General features: G+C 31.9%; 3 protein-coding genes across 3 annotated transcripts; 1 reads left to right on the top strand and 2 right to left on the bottom strand.

Annotated features, from left to right (window-relative positions):
• Positions 1-576: 576 nt before the first annotated feature.
• Positions 577-2,679, bottom strand: LOC106445962 (putative F-box protein At5g39460). The gene has a single exon (XM_013887627.3). It carries the CDS (start codon positions 2,451-2,453, stop codon positions 936-938), a length of 1,518 nt encoding a protein of 505 aa, XP_013743081.2. The 5' UTR covers positions 2,454-2,679; the 3' UTR covers positions 577-935.
• Positions 2,680-11,028: 8,349 nt separating this feature from the next.
• Positions 11,029-12,852, top strand: LOC125608162. The gene has a single exon (XM_048778120.1). It carries the CDS (start codon positions 11,029-11,031, stop codon positions 12,850-12,852), a length of 1,824 nt encoding a protein of 607 aa, XP_048634077.1.
• Positions 12,853-16,330: 3,478 nt separating this feature from the next.
• On the bottom strand, positions 16,331-19,546 carry LOC106372823. The gene is made up of 6 exons (XM_048778121.1): positions 18,695-19,546; positions 17,919-18,623; positions 17,264-17,649; positions 17,104-17,185; positions 16,786-17,021; positions 16,331-16,712 (listed from the first exon to the last, which is right to left on the bottom strand). The coding sequence occupies exons 1-6, from the start codon at positions 19,544-19,546 to the stop codon at positions 16,331-16,333; spliced, it is 2,643 nt and encodes an 880-aa protein (XP_048634078.1).
• Positions 19,547-26,445: the final 6,899 nt, after the last annotated feature.

The following is a 26,445-nucleotide window of genomic DNA, read 5'->3' on the forward strand; positions in this document are numbered from 1 at the left end:
GAGCTCAAAAGAATCTTTCCAGTGAGAGTTTAATGTTGATAACAGAAACATTGATTCAAATCTCTTTTTTTTTTTGTGTTTGTATGATTTTATATTCTTTCTTATAATATTCATGATAGCCTTCTTAACCATGTACTAATCCTTCATAAACAACTTAAATTTTGCAGACATTTCCTTTTCAAGGTGTCTCTGCAATCCCTCTTAATCTTATTCCAGATTTAAGTCCTGTCCATATTGGACTTCCACCAACCATAATAGCTATTAAGGTGAAAAGCTATTTTAAGAGCAACGAAGAATTAATGTCGAGGATGAAGAAATAGTCCTTAGAGGGGAAGTTGAGTACAAGGCTGTGTGTTCTAACAAGTCAAGATTTGTATTGCGGTGTGTTAGTGACAATTGCTCGTGGGGGATGCGTGCCACCAAAGTGTCTTGTTTAGATTTTTCCTATTGTTGTAGATTTGTGCCTATTTAATTTTGTATATTTTTAAAATAAAACATCATTATTTATACATTTGACCACATTTCAGTCAATACAAAAAAAAAACTAGAGGATATGAAAAAAACATATAACATATAAAGTTAATAAATTTTGCATTGAAATTCTAAAACGACACAAGGAAACTTTTATTCTACAACAACAATTAAAAGGAAAGGAGGTAGTATAAAACATTGTATTGTTGAATGAACTAAAGAGAAAATTACACAAATTCAAGTATTGTTAACGTATTGTTTAAAATATATAAAGTAAGTGAAATCTCAGAAACATTTGAGATATCTTTTCCTGCGAGTGTAAATGTAAAGCGGCAAATGATGTCACAAGACATTCAACAATGAGTTTATATCTCAAAAACAAGACAAGATATGGGAGAGAGCTTTGAATATCTGCTGCAGCGTGTTCCATTTTCCAAGATTGCCACGGAGGAAGAGGAACAGACTCATACTGACTTGGTAAACACGTTTTTGTAAGACGTTTCCATACAAGTAAAGTTCTTACCTGGAGGTAGAGGAGGCACCCATAAACCAAAACCTTTCTTCATGATCTGGTCAAGGTCTAGTCTTTTCAAAGTAAATACATCTTTAGTTCCATGCCAAACGAACGCGAGATGATCACCAGAGATCACGTAAAGTGAACCAGGTTTTGAACCAGGATAAAGGAAACCATAACCATTTGAGATACCCTTTCCTTTGTAACAATGCTGAAAGTCTCTTCCATCTGCCTCAAACGGAAAGGGCTCAAGGGAAGGTGTGTCAATATCCACAACAAACATTGGTGTTCCATTGGGATGCTGCACAAAGTCATTGCCTTCGAGTATTTTCGTCCCAACAAGACGTTTCCCATTGTTCTTTCTAGATTCTTCGTAAGAGAGCATCAGTAGATAAAAAGCATGTCCGGTTTTATCTTCATTACATCTCCCAGGTGGCCACCCAAACGTTCCTCCCCACAAACCAGCATACTCTTGGTCCTCTCCAAGACTCTTGATTGGTAGTTTGTGCAGGCAAAAGCGGTTGAGATCCATTCTTGGCCACCCTTTGTAAGAAGACATCTCAGTGTAGGAAGCTTTGAGACTAAGACCAAATGTGTCACCAGCGCTAAGAAATCTCCGGCGATTCACACATGGGGAAGCACCCATCTCGTTTATGTCTACCTGCGTAGGAGCATGGTTCTTACCAAACTTGTGCATTTTAAGGAGCATGGTTCTACGTTCCAACAACATCCCTTCATCTTCTCTCCTTGTGGGAAACAACTTCCCACTCAATGGTTCAGATACATGTACACCTACATGGCTTGTCACTAGTTCAATTAAGTTTCTTCTATCGCTATCATCAAGCTTCTGAAATGGAACCCCACTCTTCTTCTCTTGACTCGGCTCAACCTCGAGTGAGAGCACATTGCAAGTCTTGTCGATGATGCCTGTAACAGAACCAGGGTACACGCAACTTCCTTCTCTGCCTCTTCCATGGAGGAAGAACTTGGTGGAGCCATCATCGTGATCACAGATGATCTCAAACACCGGTGACCACATAACCCTCCCTTCCTGAATCCCCAAAGGACCAACCTTTTGTGGGATGATCCGACAACCAACAACAGACAAGAAACCAGGCATCACGTAGACAACATTCCCAAGCTCAGGTTCTTGGTGAACCCAAACCCCAACAAGAGGGCTCACTACCTCCACAAGAAACCGACAGAGAGCCTTGTAAGAAGAGATCCCGATTCTTCGCCACCGGACTATTTCGGATAAAGGAAGAGCCTTTACGAGCTCACATTGCACAAACCATATCTTCTCTGAATAATCCACAAGGTCGCAGAGGCTTTTGCAGCATAAGCTTAGGTTGCAAATGTCGCTTGGAGATAGAAAACGAGAGGTAGCAGCAAACACATCTTCTGGAAGCGAGAGAAGCAGACAAGTACCACCAACTGATTCTTCCGACCGTAACTCTCTGATCGTCATGATATTATAACACTCAGGGGATCAAATCTGTTCGTAAACTCGAAATGGGCTTTGCCGGAGTTTTAAGATCGAAACACAAAAGAATCTAACTTTCAGATCACACATCAAAAGTAAAGAAGAGATATTCTTTCAAGTACAGAATCACAAAGGAAAAAGCAGAACTTCATCGTGAAGTCTATTCTATTGAAACGGACCGACCATCCGATTGGACCGGTCTATCCGTGTCCTCGACACTATCCGGTCCGGTTACACCTTAAAAAAACAATGATCCGCGCCAACAACCAATGTGACCCGGACATAGTTTTCTTCGTAATGAAAAACCACTAAACCAGCATGAAAACTTATTATTTATGTTTTCAAAAAAATAAATCAAACACCAAATTATATATATATATATGATGAAAAATTTAATTAAAATATATATGTTTATTATTGTGCAGAAATTTTAAAAGAAAACATTCACATATTAGAAATATTTTAAAACAATATCTTTATACAAATTTAGTTGATTAATATTTAATTATGAATTGTTTATATGTTATTTTCCTAACTTTTATAATTGAATTTTTTTTTAAGAAAACAGTATAATTTATAAGAATTATCTTATTCAAAAAAATCTAATATTATAAATAAAATTTCATTTTTAATTATGTAATTAATTATATAAAATATTTATTAAGGGTAACATTGACTTTAACCACTTAATTTATTATAAATTGTTTTATATCTTACTTTTAAATTTTATAATTGAAAAATATGTTTTAAGATAACAAAAAAATATATAAGAAATCTTTTTTAAAAAAATTATTTTGTTTTTGATTATATATAAAATTCATTAAAGATATTATAGATATTAACCACTCTAACTTTCAACGTTAAAAATTATCTAATTTTTATGAAAATATATATTGTTAATAAAAATTGTTTTTGATTATATAATTAATTATATATTAAATTCATTAAAGATATTATTGATTTTGACCACTCTAACTTTTAACGTGAGAACTCGAATGAAAAAGATTACTTTATAAATAATAGTATAGATATGAGAAAAAAATATATTCTGGAACAGCATTCATTAAACAAGCAAAGACTAAATTATCCTAAATTATAGTTATTACGTTACCTTCTCAATAATAAACCATAAACCTAATCACTGAACTTTCAATCCAATATAAGATCAATATTTGAGTGGATTAGTGAGAAAATTCTAATGACTTCTGAATTGGTTTAAAAGAAAAAAAGAAAATGATCAAAAATCTTAGGCTACAGAATCTACAAGCATAACTTGATCGCTTTCAGATCCAACAAGGAAAAGATAAATAATATACTGACACGGACCCACTACTGGTTGAACCGGTATATCCGAATGGTATATGAGTATATCCTTGACCTTGACACTATTATCCTTGAGACCGGAAACCTAGTAAAAACAATGATCCGCCAACAAACTAAAAACAATGAACCGCCAACGAGCTTCTTTTTGAAACTTGAAAATACTTTTTAAAACTATCTTGAAATGTTTTATTTTGAAATTTTTAATATTTATTTTTTAATTTTAAATCTCACTCTTTAATTCTAAACAATAAATCTAGATTAGTTAAATATATATTTATTTTTTAATAAAATCTCTTTTAATCTTTTTTTAGGATTTTTTGGTGATTTTTTCTAAAAAGCTATCTTTAGACATTGGCATTCAGGATCCCAATCGGGTTTTGGTTCTGTCCAATCGGGTCTCCGTTTTTCGAGTTTATCAAAATCAGCCATATTCGGGTTATGTGAAAGTTTAGTTCGAGACCGGTTCGGGTTCTATAAGAGTTAGTAATTTTTCAAAGAACTGGTACAATCCGATATACTTTTCGGGTTCGGGTTTTTGGTTTAAGAGTACCTGATTTGTATCTATTTTCTAACCAAAACATAAGTAAAATTAGTTTTTAGGTTTTAAAGTATCTGATATATACCTATTTTGTAACCAAAACATAAGTAAAAACAATTTAAAAATAAGAAAAGAACATCAAATATGATCATTCAAAATCAACGAAAGGTAAACATAGTTATTGATAGATAGAAAATCAAATAAATAAAACCATAAAACAAAAATCAAATTCTCATGAAATGAGAAACATTATTCAATGAAAACAAAACCAAAATCTATATGAATGTTAAATATGTATATGTGATGTATTAAAACGATGAATCATACATCGGAGAGTGGTCGAGTGGGGAATAGGTTATTGTGTGTAACCTGGGTTCGAATCCCACTTTAAACCAATTTAAAACAATTTTTTTCAACAAAACGACGTCGTTTTGGGCTTAATTTCCACGTAATCATCTGTTAAGTCCACGTAAGACTCCGTCAATATTTGATTAACGGAGACACGGTCAATGTATGAATTTACCGAAAAGTGTTAGTTGACGTATGAAATTTGAATATAATTTGAGTTGAAGTATGTTTTAGCATATGGTGTGTGTGTGTGTATTGATCGGGACCGCGACCTGATCTTGTTGATGTATGAATTGGCCGTTTTCCCAGAAATAACTTGGGGAACCATGTTTTTCTTTTCCGGAACAGTAATATGTTGGCTTTTAAGAAATATAAACATGAATTGAGATCAAAATCAATACGAGGGAAGAGAACGAGGAATTGTGAAAATGGAGGAAACTGGTTTTAGTATTTCAGCTTCAAAATCTTTATAATAACTAGAACATATAGAATTCAATAGATAACTAGTGTAGAAGAGTAGTGTATGATTCCTAAGTTCGTCATCTTACTTTAGTAGCATGAAATTATTTTTATTTTTTGCTAAATTGTAAATATCATTCATAAGAATGAAGGTTTGGTTACAAATTTGAACCAGAATCTGCTTAATAGCATTTAACTTAAGTTGATCTAGACCAAAAGCAAACCTACGTCAAGAAAACCCTTCTTTGAAACACTTTGGTAGTTCTTCTGTATTGTATTAGAATTAAAAAATATTATGTTCTTAGAAGCCGCAAAAAAGTTTTTTAAAAAGACTCCTAAGAAACACATGAATTAAAATCAAGACAACCACAAGTGGAAATCCTGACGTTAATAATAACTTAGAACAAACAATAACATATACTCTCAATTCCAAGCACTTCTTGAGCTCTCAGTTACGAGAAGAAACCAGAGTAAAGCTACGGGGAACTAGCACGAACACTCATCCGAAAGTGGCTCTAAGCGGCTTGGACGGAGGCGGCAGGCAACGGCTCCGGTACACCTCAGGAGGAGGACGCCGAGCAAAGAATCCTAGCTTCCTCGGCGTTAAGACAGAATGCAGACCCAACATTTCCTTGCTCGACCCGATATAGTAAAACTATTTTTAACGGCTTCATTTTCCTGCTTGATTTGGTATTAGTTGCATTTATTTTGGTGCCTTTGGTTATCTATACTATTCAAAGGGAAGGAGTCCTAAAAAATCTACTTAAACAAAGTTGTTGGACCATTTCATTAGACCTAACTATTTATTTGGTTTTACCTTATATTTTTTCTCTAACTATAAATACTTTACATAATTTAAATGAACTGATTTATTACTCTCACATAATCTATTATATAATTACTCTAACAATAAATTCTCATGAATATATGACAGATTATTCAAACATGTTTATACATGATGTGATCATTACCACATATAGTTACATTAATAGTATAATTTTTTTAATGGTTTAGTTATGTTTAATAGGTATATAATTTGTATTTTAAAAATTTAAGTACTCATTTGGTCCTTAGTTTGGTTTTTATTTTTTTATTCGAAAAATATAGGATATGTTCGGATATTTATGAAATTTAGCTTAATTTTGGGATTTTTTTAATTTAGTACGGTTCAATGTACCAAGTAAATTTACCCAAACATATACATTATCTAATATAGAAAGTATATAAGAAGAATTTGTTTAATTTCAAAAATAAATTTGCGCTTTCTAAGTACGGGTCAAAATCTAGTTTCTAATTAAGACATTAAGTGACTATTTTGAATGAGTTTTTCTGTCTTAGAGTTCTACTTCGATTTGATCATTTAGTTTGATCGAAGATTAGGGTGAGATGGAAGGAAGAAAGAGAAATTGATACTTAAATGAGGCATTGCTAAGTTATTTAAAGTTGTGATCAAAATTCCATGAATCCCAAACAAAGGTTGAGCGTTTAATGATTTTGGGAAAGAAAAAAAGTTAGTGGTCACAAATATAAATTCTAAGAATCAAAATGACTAAAATGTTTAATTAAAGAGGCAAATATACATTTATACTCCTACGGCTAATTAATCTGAACCTTAGGGTTTAAAATTAAGGGGTCAAGATTTGGAATTGAAGTTTAAAATTTTATAAAATAAAAAATAAATATTAAAAATTTGAAAATAAAATTTTTAAAAATAGTTGCAAAAAGTATTTTCGAATTACAAAATGAAAATTTCAAAAAAAAACTCAAAAACATTTCGAAAAAACAATTTATAAAAAAAAATTAAAAAAAAGTTCGAATTTGAAAACATATAATCTAAAACTATTAAAAAATTAATTTTTAATTTTTTAATATATATCTAGGATATTAAGGTCTTTTTACCTATTAAATGAAATATTTTGGTCACTTTCTTTCTTGTAGTCTATTTTTGTGACCAAAACTTAAAAATTGTCTATTTATGAGAATTACCCTTTGGGAAAAGAGATCGATTTCGCATGCAAATGTAATTAGTTAATTAGTATTTTTACATGTTCTGAGATGAGGTTGCATGTTCTAATGAATTTATTAGTTGAAATTTTTATGCTGACGTGAACATTCTCTCCATCAAGGATATTAGAGCATCAACATGGATCATTTCTCACATTAAGTCTCTTATGATTATTATACTATTATATTTTTTAAGTAATTAAATATTTTAGATCCAAAGCAAAATTATGTGATCGAAAGAATCCAAGTGGCATTGCCGTTTCTTCCCATTGTCGAAGAGACTTGCATAAAGGGTCACAGGGGCGGATCCACCACCAAAGAAGGTGGGGGCACGTGCCACATACTGTTTTTTATTTTTCCTTAGTAACTAAATTAGTTTATTTCTAGTCCAAACCAAAGACAAAAATGATGTGCCCCACCCAATTTCCATGAATCAGTCCAATTAAAATAAATCTGTGTATTATAGCCCAACTTTGAATACAATTTTTTATTATCTAGCCCAATAACAATTCCTCTAATATTTATAAACCATAACTAGATCTTGACCCGCGCCCCCGCGCTGATATTGGATTTAACTTGCGTTCAATGTAAATTTATAAACCATTGATTTTATAAAATGTCAATTTATATTTTTATGTTATGTAAAATATATTTAGAGTATAATATATTATATTATGATATAAATGTTTGATAATAATTTTTTATCTGTACGTAATATTATATTTATAATTTTATAACTTGATGCAATTTGATGTAATTGTAATATTCATTTATTAACTTATTGATTTTTTTTTGCTTATTTATTTAAAAATGATTTAATTTTTACAGTAGGTTTTTTTGAATTATTATTAATTTTATGATATTTGGTTTTCTTGAAAATTGTAGTGTAGCAGATTAATATATACTATATATTACAGGTTGTCTTTTTATTTCAACAACAAGAAATAACAATTCATTGTAATTAATTAATTAAAATTTTTTATTTTAAGTGAAGTGGCAGATTTGTAAATAAAAAAGAAATGCAATGGCTAAATGTGTAAATTAAAAAAAATATTGAATCTGCTATCTGTGTTTCCAAACAATTCTCATTTAATTTGCCATCCAAGTTTCTAAACAACAGAATCTGTAAATGAGAAAGAAATAGAGTGAGTAAATATGTAAATAAAAAAAAAATTAATATGTTATCATTGTTTCCAAACAACTTTCATTTAATCTACTATCTAAATTTCTAAACAGTACCAAAAAATACTTAAGTTTTAATAATATAGATATTTATCCTTACGTGCTTCTCTTCAGAAAAGTAAGTTCATATCTCAAATTTTTATGCTTTTTCTCGTTATTTATAGGTTGCTAATATACTTTTTACGTGCCTATGGAAATATAATAGTGTGTAAAACTAATTTGGAGAATTTTCTTTCACGTTCCTCAGTACCAATTTTTCATATCACACATCTAAAAAAAATTTATTAATTATTTCATTAGTTATAATTAAAATATGTAGGTGCCACGGTCTAAGTAAATTTCTGGATCCGCCCCTAGGAACATACCTCGTATATTTATCTTTCTTTCTCCTACTATTTAGTTTTTTTTTTATTCTTTTTGTAGATATAAACTCATGTGAAAAGCTTAGCCTTTTAGTATTGGTATATTTTTAATTGTCTTTATGCCTTAGAGTTTTACTTCGAATTCAGTCATTTATGCTTGATTGTATAACTTCAGGTTTATGTCGATATTTTTTTAATAGCATACCCATTAGTTCCGTTTTGATATTTTTTTTAATTTCTGGGTCGGATTCAGAAATAACAAAAGATCTAGAAAAAAAAACTATCAAAAATATGCATAAGTATTCAAATGTATCTAAATTACTCAAAAAACCTGGCAAAGCAATCTAAATTATTAAAAGAATTCAAAAGAGCATATGATTTAACAAAAAAAACTCATAAAAATTATTCAAATTGCCCAAAAAGGTACCTGTTTAGTTAACTTGGATTTTCTAAACTAATTCAAATTTTGATTTGAATCGAGTTTTATCCGATATATGAAGTAGTGAAGTGTAATCCCCTAAGCTTCATTCGGTTTGGGTTTTTCTGAATTGGATTCCAATTGGACTTTGGATTTAGTTACAAGCATCCATATTTATTTGATTGTATCGTTTATTTTGTGTGGATCAACGTTCACTTCCTTACTTTGATTTGTGCATTCCACTTAATTTTTGTTCTTTCTCTTGATTCAGGAGAATTTATAGGAAACATAATTTGTGAATAATTTGAAGATTCAAATGTTAAGATAATTTTAAAAGTTAAATGGATCTACCAACAATTCGATGAGGTCTTATCAAATATTTTTTTATGAATTATCATCGATTGTTATTGCTTATCAAATATTTTTAGAATCAAATTTACAGAATAACTAGATTTGTGTAAACGGTAAAATTAAACGTACTTATTATTAACAGAGTTCAGCCAACTTATCTAGGTATACTAGGTATACGAAACTATTACAAATCTTTTACTATAAACCCATAGAATTTTACACTGGTCTCAACACACCATAAACCAATTACATTTTGGTAAAAAAAACAAGGGAAAACTGTTTTTTTAGAGCAAAAAAATAGTAACTATGTCCCTTTAGACTAATCTATATTTTGTGTCATATTTTTCTATAATACCCTTTAATATTTATGAAAATAATTTTAATAAATAGTTTTACAAACAAAAAAATTTTAGAAAAATAGTAACATTTGTTAAAATACCTATATGAACTTAATGATATATTTTCTAGTTATAAAAAAGTTAAAATTATAAATTTCAGATTATGTTCTAAAAAAAGTAGAAATGACATTCTACGAAGTAGAAAACGAAATCTACTTTTTTCATTGAATCTACAATGTTTAGAATACGTGATCTACGTAAATAGGAGTATTCTACAAATATGTAGAATACACATTCCGCGCTTAACCTACCATTCTAAAATTATTAGAAATCGAAATCTACACATTAATCTAATTCTAAAACATGTAGAAACCGACTTCTACAGATTTACTATAAATCTAAAACATGTAGAAATCAAATTCTAAACATTACTATAATTCTAAAAAACTGTAGAAACTGATTTCTACATATTAGTTGTATTCTACGGATAAGAAATCATTTCCTAAAAATATGGAAACAAAATATTTGAGAATATTCACTTTTATATTTTTTTTTAAATTGTTTTTTTTTTTTTAAAAAACGAAAAAGGAACAAAAAAAAGCGACAAAAAAAACCTTGGCAACCTTCTTCGCCGTCTTCTATATTCCATTGATTGTTCACAAAATTTTCACAAAATTTTCACATTATTTCTACCATGATTCATGTCTATGCTTCATGTGGTGTTTGGGAATTGGTTGTATCTTCAGTTTGGAGTTTTAATGTTGATAAAAAGAAAGGGGGAAGGTTATTTGCTTTGGAATTAAAGTCTTCTCTGGAAGAGTTACAGAAAAACGTTATAGAGGATTTTGGTTTTGAAGAAACAGATGCTGATTTGGAGTTGGGTTATCTTCCTATTGGATTGATCAATTCATCAAAATGTCCACCAGTGATCATTGGAAACTCAAGGCAAGTTCAAAATTTTCTAGGGTTTTGTAAGAAGCATCAGTCAACTCAATTGTGTGTCAGCTATAAAGCAAAGCAAGGAAATCCAAATAAGATCGACATTGATCTTAATAAGATGTCAACTGATGCAAGTACTAGTGAAGAGAACAAGCGAAATCCTTGTGACATTTGGACCGCTTCAAATATTGTTAAGGGGGCTAAGCATAACGAGAAGAGGAAAGGGAAGATGAAGCAAAGTGAAGTTGATGGAGATGATTATGATGCTGACAAGCATAACGAGAAGAAGAAAGGAAAAATGAAGCAAGACGAGGTTGAAGGAAATGATTATGATGCTGACAAGATCAATTCTGAAAAAGAAAACAGAGAAAAATTGGCAAAGAGTCAGGTGGTCGAATTGGTTAAGACGGGAGATCTTTTCCTCAACAAAACAGTTTTGAAAGCGAGGTTTGAGTTATGTGCAATGAAGCATAACTTTCACTACACAGTTACCAACTCCAATAAATCAGTTTGGTGTATTAGATGCGCTGATAAGGTGTGCTTTTGGGGTGCTCGAGCTGAGTGTTTGAAGGGCTCCACATATTTTATTATTAAGAAGTATGTCGGTGTACATTCCTGCGCACCTTCAAACAAAACCAGTGCCGGAAGGACAGCTTCAGCGAAAACGATAGGCAGTCTGATAATGCATAAATATGAAGGTATCAAGGAAGGGCCTAAAGCGAAAGATATTTTTCAGATTATGCGTAATGATTATGGATGTGAGATCTCTGATTCTTTAGCATGGGATTCCCGTGAATATGCAGTCAACGGTGTTAGAGGTATTCCAGAGGAAAGTTATGGGAAAATACCAAAATATTTGCACATGCTGCGAGAGGCCAATCCGGGTACACATTCCTCTTACAAGACTGACGTCGATGGTAGATTTCGATATCTGTTTATAGCGTTTGGTCAATCGATCAGAGGCTTTAACACAGTCATGAGGCGTGTCATTGTTGTCGATGGAACATTCTTGAAGAGTAAATTCAAAGGGGTGCTACTGGTTGCAACTGCTATAGATGGAAATTCAAATTTATATCCTATTGCATTTGGGATAGTAGACTCTGAGAATGAGCAGTCTTGGGAATGGTTTATGAGAGAATTAAAAGTTGTTGTTGCTGATGATAATGGTTTGGCTTTTATTTCGGATAGACAAGTGTCAATAGCGAAGGCACTGGAGAAAGTGTATCCGCTAGCGAGACATGGTATTTGTATTCATCATTTATTGAATAATGTGATATCATATTTCAAGGAGAAGGGATTAGTTGGGTTGATTTCTAAGGCTTCAAAGGCTTATAGAGTGGTTGATTTCAAGAAGACGTTTGCTCATGTTTGCAATATCAGTCCAGCAATTGGAAATTATCTTATGGAAGCAGATGTCAAAAAGTGGGCTAGATGTCAATTTCATGGATACAGGTATGACATTAGGACAAACAATCCTGCAGAGTCGATAAATTCTGCGTTGCGTTCGCCGAGAGAGTTTCCCGTAATTCCTTTGTTGGACAGTATTAGAGAAATGCTGACACGCTGGTTTTTTAAGCGTAAGAAGTTGATTTCAAAGCACACCCATCGTTTGACCATAGATGTGGAGGAAAAGATTGATAGGAGAATTGGAAAGGGGAAAACTTTCGGAGTTTACCCTGTAACCGATAGCCAGCTGCTTGTTAAAGGCGATACAATTGACTGCTTTGTTGATTTGGACAAACGGACTTGTTCTTGTGGAAAGTACGACCTCTTGAAAATCCCTTGTAGACACGCAATAAAAGCTGGTTTCTTTGTTGGTAGAGAACCATATACATTGACTGATTTTTTGTATACCACGGGAGCTTGGAGAGAAGCTTATCAAGAAAGCATAAATCCCATTTCAGTTCCTGAAGATGGTTGGTCTGTCCCACAAGTTGTGAAAAATTCTGAAGTGCTACCGCCTGAGACAATAAGATCTCTTGGAAGAAATAGAAAACGCAGATATGAAACTGTTGAAGACAAAATCCGATCATCACAAGGATCACAGGGGGGTCAGTCTCGTAAGTGCAGTAGATGTGGTCTTGGTGGTCATAATAGAGCAACTTGCAAGATGCCAATATAGTGGATTTGTTTGCTGTATTCTTCACATTTTAGTGAAAGTTTTCCAGATTTCATTTGCTTGATTTCTAGTAACTTTGTTTCTGTTTGTGACAACTTTGTTTCAGTTTTTCTGATTATATTTGCTTGAATTTTAGTAACTACGTGTGGATCGATCGATCTGTATATTAAACGGTCGATCCATCGGTCGATCCTGATCAATATGCAAAACAAACAAAAACACGGACAATCTTTTGATCGACCTGGTACAGTTCTCTCGATCGGCAAAGCTCGATCTCGTACCGACCGATCGATCGAAAATATGGATCGATCGATCGGAAACTGGATCGATCGGTTGAAAGTTTGGAACGATCGATCCCATACTCTGATACATCTTATTTGAACCTAATTTAACGCAGCAAAATAGAGAGAATATGATAAAAAACCTCCATTTATCTTCTCCTACATGACTACACTTAATAGAATGATAACTTACTATAGGTTATATAATGAGAATTCGGCCAAAAAAAACCTCGACTTTACACGAATTGCCAAAACAAACATGAACTTTGGGGCTGGCCAAAAAAACTGTTTGGTGTTTACACGAATTGCCAATGAAAGTTTGGTGTTTTTTTGGCCAGCCCCAAAGTTCATGTTTGTTTTGGCAATCGTGTAAAGTTGAGGTTTTTTTTGACCGAATTCCCGTTATATAATTAATAAAAGTTATAATCCAAACTGGACTAATAAAACATACAAACAATCCAGATCCGAATTCGAAATGCGCAGAAAATTTAAAAAACCGGTGGAATACAATGGAAAGATATAACTGATACTGATCATTGGTGGTCGTCAGGACTGCAGCTCCTACTCTGTCCTGGTGCTCGTCTGCTCCTATGGAGGCGTGAACCGCGCTCTTCATCGGTTGCTTCATCAGATGGTTCATTTCCTGCGTCGTCTCTAGTTATACCAGCTGCCTCTGAAGTCTTTGGAGCGCGGCAGCAGAAAGGAGTAGGTGGACATCTAATCTTTGCAAGTGCACCCCACACAGTCTGCATCATCGTCGAGAGCTTAACTAATGTATCGGCAGTCCATGCGAACTGCTGCTGCTGTGTACCATCTAATGGTGGTGCTCCAGAATCAAACTGACCAGTATATGGTGGTAACAAATACTCCATAGAAGGGTTTGGAGTATGATTGACTGAGATATCCGGGATGGTGTCATCCTCACATTCTGTCTGCGCAGGACCAGAAGAAGAAGAACCACGATGACGTTTTGAAGCTGGTGGAGGAGGCGTGTAAAGAACTTCAGCAGGAGGCATGAACTCCATGTTCTCCACTGACGTCAGAGATGTGATAGCAGGTTGTGGAAGCTTGCAATGAAGGATTGTCCCATCAGGCATGGTAAAATGGTAAATTTTACCAGAATGAAGGATCTTGGTGTTTAGGAAGAACTGGGCATCAAATCTGTCAATCGTATCCACACAAGGAGTATCCGAAAGATCAATATCATGGTGCATGAAGATCCGAGTAAGTAGACTGCCAATAGGCTCATCCAAAGGCTTCCTGTCAAGAGGACGAAGACCCCTAAACTTCCTTTCAAACAACATCTGAGCAAACAATGCTCCCATGTTTACCGAAAGCTCTGCTGGAGGTTCATCTGCAACACCATACGTTGGCCTGAGAGCTAATGGCAGCCCGTAGTGAATAAGTTGCGCTTCATCTTCAGTAACTGATCCTGCTTCTGATTTTCCTAGTAGAAGATGACCCAGATATTTTGCTACCACTCGCAAGACCGGGTTTCTGAGCATTGCAAGTTTAGCTTCCCGAGATACATAAGAACTGTCTGCAATCTGGCTCCACAACAAGTAAGCGCAAGGGAACTTGGGCAAAGAGCATGCCTCATGTCGGGTCTCAAATCCGAATAGTATACACAGCTCGTGTATAGACATCTCATAAAGCAGTCCTCTACATAGGAATGTAAGTTTACCTTCGCTAGCAACTTTGTTTACCTCGGACTTGTAGTGCAACTCAACTGAAGAGAGAAACTGTATAACCAAGTCTGGATATAAGGGTTGTGGATTGTAGCCAAGAGTCCCAAGTCCCATGTTTTTCCACATCTTTTTGACATCCCGCACAATTCCCAACTCCTTTGTAGTGTAATCGCAGATGAACTTTGTTGGTTTAAATCTCATCCGCTGCAAACCATTGTAGAGAATGCAGTGGTAATCACTCCAACCAGCATAGTAATCGCGGTGTGCGTAGGATGCAAGTTCTCTCAGCTCCTTCTTACTTGAGATATGTCGGTTATGAATTGTAGGGAGTTTAGAGAATGGAGTCAATGGGTCACGAGGCCAAGGGGCTGCTTCCCGAAGCTCATCACTTTCGGGCTGCGCTGAGTTCGAAGCAGCTGTTGTGTCACGTGTCTGTGTTGCCGCCGGTGCTGTTTCCTTGGTCTTTTTCGGTATTCTTTTTTTCACCATTTTCTGCACACAACCCTTAACAAATGAGTTCTCAAAGGTAAAACTGAGTAAATTGACATGGACAATGATTCAACACCTATGCAACTCAACAACTAACATTACAGCATCAGTAATCTCACTCTATTAATTCCAAATTTTCGGAATTTTTTTTTTAAATAAGTAACCCTAATTTCTTAAATCAAACTTAAAACTACGAATTAAGGCAAGAGCTATATGGAAAATCGTCACTAATCATCACCCTAACACACGATTTAAGCCAAAACGACTTAATAACACTAAAATTTCACTTTTTGCTATTAAAATTTCGAACTATAAAAGTGGAGATAGAGTTTCATACCTTTACAGATCGACCGAAAGAGTGGTAGATTCGGAATTAGCTCACGAAATCGTCTGGGTTAGGCTCAAGAATCGTCCAAATCGGAGTTAAATCGAGAGAGATAGGATTTATGAAGGTGGGTTTGATTCCATTCTCTCAAGAAAAATTGGGGAATGAGATAAAAGTGAGGTTTTGATCTCAGTATCACGATTTTATGAGTAAAATCGTGTTATTCCGGTTCAAATTAAGTGGGTATTAAACCGGATTTAACCGATGAAAACCATAAAATCGATTTGAGAGACTTATCTGGGTGCGGGATCGATCGATCCGAAAGACAGATCGATCGATCTGAAGGCGATCGAGCTTTGCCGAACGAGCGTACTGGAACAGGTCGATCAAAATATGCTGGGCGTTTTTTGTTTGTTCTGCATAATGCTCAGGATCGACTGTCGGGATCGATCTGGTTCTACGTAGAACGATCGATCTATATAGATCGAGCTTTCCGGATCGACCAGCTTCTTTCGATCGATCGATCTATTTAGGCTGACCGGATTTGCAATTGTTTAGTGAACTTTATGGTTTCTCAATTGATAATGTTGTCTTTCATTTTGTAAACTCAAGTACTGTATATAGAAAAAAATACCATTATAACACAAACTCCTAAAATCATTACAAAATAAGTTTAAAAAAGCATAACCAACAATAAATCATAAATCATCAATCTCAACATACTCGAAAGGCTTACTACACTTAATAGGTTCATACTTTGACATTCTCTCAATCAGTTCTAGATCATTAGCTGCTTCCCATAGATCCCACATAATCTTTATCCGAGCTTCCCAGATGTTCTCATCACTCACCATAGATATGTCCAACCCAAGCACGTGGCATTCGATGTGTTTTATAGTGTACACACCACAATGACGTTGAATTCGGTTAAGACCACTCATAGGTACATAGGAAACATTGTACGGAGTGATGTGGAGATGCTTCTGTATTGTCAATGACTGCACGGCCTTGACAATCCGAAGAATAAGCTGCGCGAAAGCTTCCACTTCCTTGATTTTTTTTACCCCCGCAATCAAACACCTGGATATTCCTAGTCACAAAACTGATGCATAAAGCAATCCAATGGTTGCAATTAACCCAGACAGGAACGTACATCCGATCCACATCGACATTCCACAACATCCGTGTTCTTCCATGGGAAGGCAGTTCACCTTTACCGTATTGCAATAGTAATGGATCCATAGTGTATTTCTTAATATCCTTACAGAAATTCTGGTAATCCTTAGCAATGAGGTCGCTGAAGACACATGTCATGAAAGCAACACGGTCTACGTTCCATCGTTTCAATGTTGTTCTTTCCCGAAAAACATACATTATAGCATCAATTTCCTACAAAAACAAAGACAAATCTGTAATGTATACATTTATATAATAGGTAACATTTTATAGAAATAACCGGTTGAATGCTTACGTAATTTTTAAGCCAACTGCTGGCAGACATAATACGTCCGGCTAGATCACCGTCTAACATAGAAGGACCAATCTGTATAGCTCTGTAAACAAAATACAATGGTAGAAATGTCAATTATTAAGAAAATCAACGGAATGATATATACAAAGGAATAACATACGTTCGTGTATCTTGCCAGTCCTGCATCTTCTTAAAATCTGTAGGATGCACAAACACCAAGCAGCGATCAGGGAAATTTTCACCGTCTAGCTCTATATCTCGGTCATCTAATCGGACCGCTGGCTTCTTCAATGATTTTAGAAGTTCCAATGAATCTGTTGGCTTCTTCAATGATTTTGGAAGTTCCAACCAATCCAATGAATCTTCGACTTTAGCTTGAGAAGGATTCAAACCTTTCACAAATGTGTCTAATGGAAGGTTCTTCATGCAACTTTCTAAAAACTCTTGTGTACCCATACGAAGATCACTAGCTGATGATTGAGTAACTTTTGCACGAGGTAAATTGACACACGAATCAGCAGTCTTTAACTCTTGGTTTTTTACAGCCTGTTGACAAACACGTACAATTACAAATTACACATACAAATTTCAAGTTCAAAATAGAGAATAGACATAAACGACAAGTTCGAAATCCATAATAAACATACAAACTTCCAAATACATATTACATTAAATATAGTCATTACATAAACGACAAGTTTCAAATACATATTACCGCCTCATTCCAAGTTCTAATAACCTAGCTTCAAAGACCTACATTCCATCGCCTAGTTCCAAGCTTTCAACAACTTTTAACTCTTTCTCTTAGTAGTTACCTTTTTCTTTGATGGAGCAGTGCCTTTTTTGCTGGTGCTAGGACCACTGTTGATTTTGGTCATGCTAGGACCGCTTGCTTGATCACTCTTTCCCACCAATTCAGTCACCACTAAAGTTGTCCTGAGCTGTGTAACCTCAGCCTCAATTTTTCCCAATCTGTCGGTTACAACTGTCTCAAATTGCTCAGTTCTCTCCGAAGCTGTCATGAGTTGTGTAACCTCAGTCTCAATCTTACCCAACCTGTCCGAGAACTGCTGACAGAATTTCTCCCCAAAAGTAGTAAAAGAAGCTTCTACCAGATCCTCCAAGAAATTTTTCATATCTGTGTCAATATTTCCTTTTGATGAAGCAGCTAGGTGACACAAAACATTCTTCTTCCTTGACTCTGCTCCTCGGTCTGCATGCTTTCTCTTGTTTCTTCCCGAAACATCAGCTGTGCCATCAACATTCCCTGCAACATGACTATTTTCACCACTCTCAGTATCAGCTGTTTGATCCTCTCCTTTCTCTTCGCCAGATTCCTCAAATTCAGAATTCATAGCTTCTTTTACTCCCCAAACATGATTGTTCCAATCATGTTTACTATTGATCATATCCAAAATGCGATCTACTCTTTCATCTTTCTTCTCATCCTTCTGTACAAAATCAGTTGCCAAAAGGACCACTCCATCTATGTGGGATTCCATGAATGAATGCAAAATCCCCTACAAACAATCAAATCATTAGTAAAGTGAACAAGACAATAAATATTTTAATTTGAAAAATATATGCATACATTTTCTGGGAATAAGTTCTCAACGCCAATGATATCTTCATAAGAACATTTTGCACATCCTCTCCAATTACCACACAGTGGACCTGTAAAATTTTTACTGACTTTTGTGCCACAAATCTCTCCTAAAGCAGGAACAGCTTCCATTATCCAAATTTGGAAACCAAACAAGAATCCTTCCATCAGATACCCCTCTTTCTGCTCTAATTTATGCCTTCTTTTATCAATTTGCTTCAGAAGGAAATCAAACGAATACAGACCCCATGAGTAATTCCGAAGCTTTTCCAAATTCATCGCCAACTTCATGTACAGATGCGGGATATTCACCTTCTCATCCTTCTCCATCACCACACCCATAATAACGCAAAGATATATCAGTCCCACCCTATCAACCCAAGTCCAGGTATTGCTCTCTTCCAAATGCTTCTTTTTTATGATCTGCAAATTTATTTTTCCATTTGTCTTTATCTGCTTGCTCCAAAAACCATCATCATCTTTCCATGTCACTAACCCACTGTTATTCTTTCGCTTCACTTTCAGACCAGTGACAGCATGATACTCTTGCAATCCAAAACGCAGAGGTCTCCTAGCGAAAGTTAACCACTTCTCATGTCTCTTGCTTGTCATCAACTCCTTACACAAGAAAGAGTGTACCAACCTCGCCGAAAACTTCAGATCATTCTTCTGGATAACCGTAATCTGTGAAAAAATGGGATCTTTCATAACTTCATCGAATTCTGGTTCCATTTTTTCTTTCAGCAACTCGAGAAGTTTTAGTCGGCAGCTGTTATTAATCTTCTTAACCTGAGGTTCCAATCCCTCACCGTATAAACGATTAGGCAACTCCAACTCCATACCTGAAAATTGAAAACAATACAACATATATCTATTAATAACAAATATCACAGCTCAGTTAAATAATGTCTCTTAATACTTTATCAATAACCAATGTCAAAGAATTAGCATTCTCACTGTATTAATTTCAATTTTATGGTGTTTTAATTTTTTTTTTTAAAATAAAACCTAAAATTCCTAAATCTATCCCAAAAATATGATTTAAGCCATGATTGTGTACAAAATCGTCTCTAGTCATCACCTTAACACATGATTGAAGCCTAAATATCCTAACTAACTCAAAAAATTTACCTTTTACCTTTCTATTTTCAAACTCTAAAAAGAAGTGGAGATAGAGTTTCATACCTTTGCAGAACGAACTAAAGAGTGATAGATTCGTAAAAAGCTCACGAAATCGTATGAGTTAGGCCAAATAATCGTCCAAATCAGAGAATTGAGTGAGTTAGGGTTAATGAACTTGGGTGAGAATTTGATTTTCTCCCCCTTTGTTCGTGAATGGAAAATTATGGGTTTCGTCCCAGAGAAATCGAGCTTAAAGAGTTGAAATCATGCTTGGTCGGTTCAAATCAAGTGGGAATCAACCCGGATATAATCATACAAAACCAAAAAAATCGATTTGGGATTCTTTCCTGGGCACGGGATCGATCGATCTATCCTTACAGATCGGTCGATCTGTAAGGAATCGACCTTCGCCGATCGAGTGAAATGGACCAGGTCGATCAGTATATATTTCGCGTTTTTTTTGTTCTGAATAATGATCGGGATCGATCGATCCACTGTAACTTCTAAAGTGGGATCGATCGATCCCGCTTGTCGAACTCAATATTTATCTTTTTTAAAAAATTACAATTTTAAGGACATTACTGCCATTTTAGAAAAAAATAGTCTAATAGGACATAAAGTAGTATAAATTAGTCTAAAGTAGGGGTGTTCAATCCGGATATCGGTTCGGTTTCGGTTCGGTTTTTTCGGTTTTCGGTATTCCGCTTAGTAAAATATAACTACCATTCTAAATCCATATTTACTTCGGTTCGGTTCGGTTTATATACCGTCGGTTTTCGGTTTATTCGGTTTTATACCAAAAAAACATAATTATTTTGTTTGAGATCATATTATATGAATTTTAGAGTCATATTGTCAACACCGTCATTTATTAAAAATATATTACATGTTCAAATAAATGAACAAAAAAATAAAAATGCTTCTACCATCAAATAAAATAATCAAATCTATAATTAAAATCAAAGCTTGAAATTTTGAAAATAAAAATATGAAACAAAAGAGAAACATGAAAGAAAAGTTTTTTCACTCTTCTATATTTAGTGTTCATTAAAGTCATGCTTTTTCAATTGAAAAATTTCCATTAATTATTGTCCATCAAATTTATAATCTTCATATTAATTTAGTGAAGACTAAAATAAAGCAAAAAGATCAAAAAAGACTTAGAAAATAAGATGTCTGAATTGCGATGTATCGTTATTTAGTTATAGTTCAAGTGTTTTATAAATTAAGGTTTTTTATTTCTATAAAATTATGGTAATAGTTATTAACACAAATTTAACTTATGTAACAAATAGATTTTCATGTATTGTTATAAAATATATACATATTTACATGTTTCTACTTTTAATCGGTTTTGTTCGGTTTATTCGGTTTAATCGGTTATATACCAAACCATATCCAAATCCTACGGTTTTTATAAAATTATATCCATTCGGTTTATATGGTATATACCAAAACCAAACCATATTGTCTATTTCGGTTCGGTTCGGTTCGGTACGGTTCGGTTTTACCATATTGAACAGCCCTAGTCTAAAGGGACATATTTACCATTTTTTTCTCTAAAAAAACAGATTTCCCAAAAAACAATTACATTAAAATTTATAGTTAATTCTGGAAATCTAATAACCACATATCCTGAAATATAATTAATTCAATACTCAATATTCTAAGTGTTACGATATATAAGATATTATGTCGAAAAATGACAAAAGTGTGAAGATGGATCAAACATAAAAACATGTGTCAAATATGAAGATGGACTAGTTGAAAACCAAAAAAAACCCATAAACCATAGAGAGAAAATTAAAATTTATGGTTTGTCATTTGAACCACCTTATCTCAAGTAGGTCCGCCTCTTACGACTTGTTCCTCTTTTCTTTTTTTTTTCTTTTTTGGTTTACTTAGAGACACTAGGTAATAATCAGCGTTTTATGTATGGAATGTGATTATTAGTTTTGCTATTTTTTAAGGAGATATTAAATTTATTTAATCTGGATATAGCTTCGGTTTTAGGTTACTTTTTTTGTTTTTAATCTCCTAAAATATAGTATAATTATAAATCAATATTTCTTTTTGGTTTGTTCGGTTCAAATTGTTGATATTTTTGGTTTTTCCGGTAATAACCAGAAACTAATATTATTTATTTGGTTTCAGGTTATATGGATTTTAGATAGTCCTAATGTCGAACCAATGGTTTTATATTATAGTTTCTAAACATATAATAGTTAAAGAAAAAGACAATAAAATTATTAAGACAAATCATTTCACTACAATTTGGTCGATAGTGAAAAAAAAATTAAAAAGAAATATTTCAACTTTCAAAAGAATTATATATTTAGTTGTAGTAAATAATTAGTTATATTGTTCATGTCAATGTCCAAGTGTATATATATGCAAAATATATAAAAGTGGTCGGTAAATATATAAACCACTTCACTCAGAGATTTCAGTGGATCTGTATCTTTTTATTTTTATTTGGTTTACAAATTACAACCAATGAACAAACCACAAAATTCTCTTTTTACCGAGCAAATTTCGAGAATATTCTTTCGTCTTTCAAAATATCAGACGAAAACTCATTGATTTTTCTTCTTTTCCTCAGGGTCGGGTTAGATAGGGGGGCGAACGGTGCGACCGCCCTGGGCCCAATCCGTTGTCCTCCTATTTCTTAATAGATAAAAGTCCGATTTTTTCAAAAAAACATGTATTTTTATATTTAAAACAAAAAGGAGGTCTAAATTTTTTTATATAAAATATTTTTTTTATTTCCATAGATTTATTTTTAAAAATACTTCTGGTATTTCGAAAAAAACATATATCTATCATATTTTTTTAAAAAAATAATTGTTTGGAAATTAATTTTTTTTTTTGCCCAGAACCCATAACACCATTAAACCAGTCCTGCGTTTCCTCACCGCTTCTCAGGCATTACCATTGAAAAAGTTCGAGTTCGACAAATACAAGCAATTTTTTCTTTGAACTAATATATTAAGTATGCATGGATTCCACCTAATGTTTAGCACACTGCACATATGATTTGGCTGTGATTTCATTATGTTTTTCTTCTTTGAATAAGAATATCATGGGTTAGCATATTTATTATTCATGATCTTAGCCACAATCTATCTTATTAAAACTCAAGTACAAAATTAGAGTGTTTGGAGACTTGAATAGGACTTTTAAAAATTTGGAGTGTTTGGAAACATGGATTGCAGTCTTTTAAAAAAAAATATTTTTGTTTGAAAACAAGGATAGTAGTATTAAGAAAAAAAGTAATGGGCTTATGTTTTTTAAAAAAATTGAAAGTTATCTAGGCCACTTTTAAAATATACCAAAATGGGTCAATCTAATTCCCTAAAAAAAAATTTTCTAAACTAACCATAAAACAAAATTTAAACTTTATATACATATTTCAAATCAAAATAATAATTCAAATTTGATTTATATCAAAAATTGATTCAAAAATATACATATATTCAAAAATGGATTTTTACTAAACTATTTTTCAATAACCATTATAAAAAAATATTGTCAATATATATAAGAAAAATATAATACAAAGCCCAATTTGAAATACCAACTCAAATTATGGTTTTCATATTTCATATTAAGTTTTAAAAATATAATATATGTAATTATTTATATGATGGTATGTATAAAATACTATTAATTATATGATTACTTATATGATGGTACATATAAAATATGATTAATTATATGATGATAAAATACGATATATAATAATGACTAGGGATGGGCTTTTGGATACCCATACGGGTTTAGTTCTGATCGGTTTGTATTTTGGGTTTTCGGGGTCAAAGATTTCAGCCTTATTAGAATGTTTCTAAATTTTGGTTTCAGTTCGATTTGGATCTTTGCGGGTTTGGTTTGGGTTTGGATAACTAATTTAAATTATTTTTAAAGTCTTAAATCATTATATATTTTAAATTTCTCAAAATGTATAAATAAAATAATATATTACGTATAAATTTGAATAACATATGTCATAATACTTAAGCTTAACATATCAATTGGCTTGATTTAAAATTTTGGATACGAAATCAATAATTATTTTAAGTATTTTTGGTGATTTGAGTATACTTTAACTATTTCAGATATTTACTTTTGACTATCTATATATATTTTCAAGTATTTAAACCAATTTAAAAGTATCATTTTTGATGTTTTATATACGTTAAATCTAAAAATAATTAATATATATAAGTATATAAATCTATTTTTAGATAAATTCGGATACCCAAATACTTCGGTTCGGATCAGATTCGGTTCTCTAAATAACAAAATTTTGAATAATTAGAATATTTAATCAATTTATGTTTGGGTTTGGTACTATATCTTTGGATCGGTATCGGTTATGTTCCTCGGATTCATTTTTCCAATTCCTAATAATTACATGAAAAACAAATATCAACATATTTTTCAAAATATACACCCGAGCGCCTGCGCGGGTCAAAATCTAGTTCTAATTTACAACCTACGTCATACTGCATGGTCTTTGAATTCTCTATCTATGACCATGGGCGGAACCAGAATTGTTTTGAACATCGGGCATACAAACATTTTTGAATAATATGGGGCATGTAAAGATATTTAGGCAAATTTTAACATCTATCTTATATATTAAAACAGAAGTCACAACCTTGATTCATGTGTGATTTTCTTAAAAATGGACCTAATTGACCTATTCATAAAAATTCATATTATATTTTAGTTCAGACTAATAATAAATAGAATTTTTAAAATATTTTAATCATAATATCTTTTGATATCTTTTCATTTTAAATATAAATATATTTATTTTAAAATTCTAACAAATCTGTTTAAAAAGATTTTTACAAGATCTTCATTTTCGAAATTATATTTAAATATTTTTGCTAATTTCGAAATTAGTTTAAAATATTATTATACATCAGTTATATAAAATTAAAAATAAAAAAATCTATAATAGTTTATTTATTATATAATCATATTAAAATAAAATTATTATATTGAGCTAAATATAATAAAATTGTATTAAATTTTTATATTTATTTATTTTATTTTTGTAATTATAAAATATTTATGTTCAAAAATAAAATCTAATATGTTTGTAAGATGGGTTAACATTATCAAACTATATAATACATGTATAAAAATTAACATGTATTTCTTTAAAGTTAATAATATAAAATATTTGTAACTACTTTAATCATAATATATTTTCATTTTAAATATAATATATATTTATATATTATATTTTAAAAATTCTAATAAATCTGTGTAAAAATATTTAAACAATAACTTAATGTATTTTAAGTTATCGTTTAAAAATGAAAATAAATAAATTATATCCTATTTTATCTACTTTATAGTCATGATCATGTTAAAATATAATTATTATACTAAAATAAATATGATAAAATTATATTCAATTGATAAATTTATAAATTTTATTTTCATAAATATAAATTATTTATTTAAAATATAATATGATGATAGAATAGCTTAAAATTAACAAACTATATAATACATGTCTAAAAATTAACATATCTTAGACTTTTATATATACAATAATAAATTATCTAATATTGGTAAAAAGAAATCCAGTTTTGAAAGACGGGTCAAAATTTAGCATAAATTAAATACAAAATAATTTTTAAATATATTTTTTCATTAATATATTAATTTGCTTAATAACTAAATGCAAATACAATAAGATAAATATATAGTAAGAAGTGGTAAATAAATACGGTTTAAACAATTAATTAATTATAACATGTAAATTATAAAGTTATTGTATTTGAAATAGTTATATAAATATTTAAGTATATGATTAACATTAAAGATATATACCACGTATGTTCTAAAACAATAATTTATGTATAGAAAAGTGAAAACAAACACCCGTGCGGTTGCACGGGTCAAAATCTAGTCTATTATATTAAAAGAGAAGTCATGACTTCTTTCATGTGTAATATTTTAAAATGGACCATTTCCTAGAAAGTTGTTTAAAATAGTTATAATGAAATTATTAAATCCATATATATTTGATAATTCAAATAAATATTACTGCCTTAATAATATTTCCAAAATCTACAGAATCTTAGTTCATTTTAATGTGTTTAAGAATATTTAAAATGTAACCTATTAACATGTAACAAACAACCTTTCAAACATCAGAAAACAACCACGTAACAAGATATTTGCATAAACTGATAACCAATCAATTACTATTTTAACACATGCACACGATTATATAAAGCACATAAATGAAAATCCTGTCCATTTGGAATTCTAATCACATTTCATATTCCTATAACTATTCTAATATATTACCCAAAAAATATTATTAACTTGACATTAACCTTTAAGAAAATTGTATTATCTATTCTATTAAAATAGAAATCACAACCTAATTTCATGTGTGATTTTTTAAGTTGGACCATCTCTTAGGAAAATTACTTAAATGACTTATTTTAACTATTCTAAATATCAAATATATATTTCGTTATTTCTCTGAATTACATTTAAATAAAATCATTCATATCCTTTTATTTAAAATATAAATATAAATATATATAATATGTTTCATTAAGGCAAATATTTAATTACTTTTT

The sequence above is a fragment of the Brassica napus genome, chromosome A4 (genome assembly GCF_020379485.1).
Source record: "Brassica napus cultivar Da-Ae chromosome A4, Da-Ae, whole genome shotgun sequence".
Lineage (NCBI taxonomy): Eukaryota > Viridiplantae > Streptophyta > Magnoliopsida > Brassicales > Brassicaceae > Brassica > Brassica napus.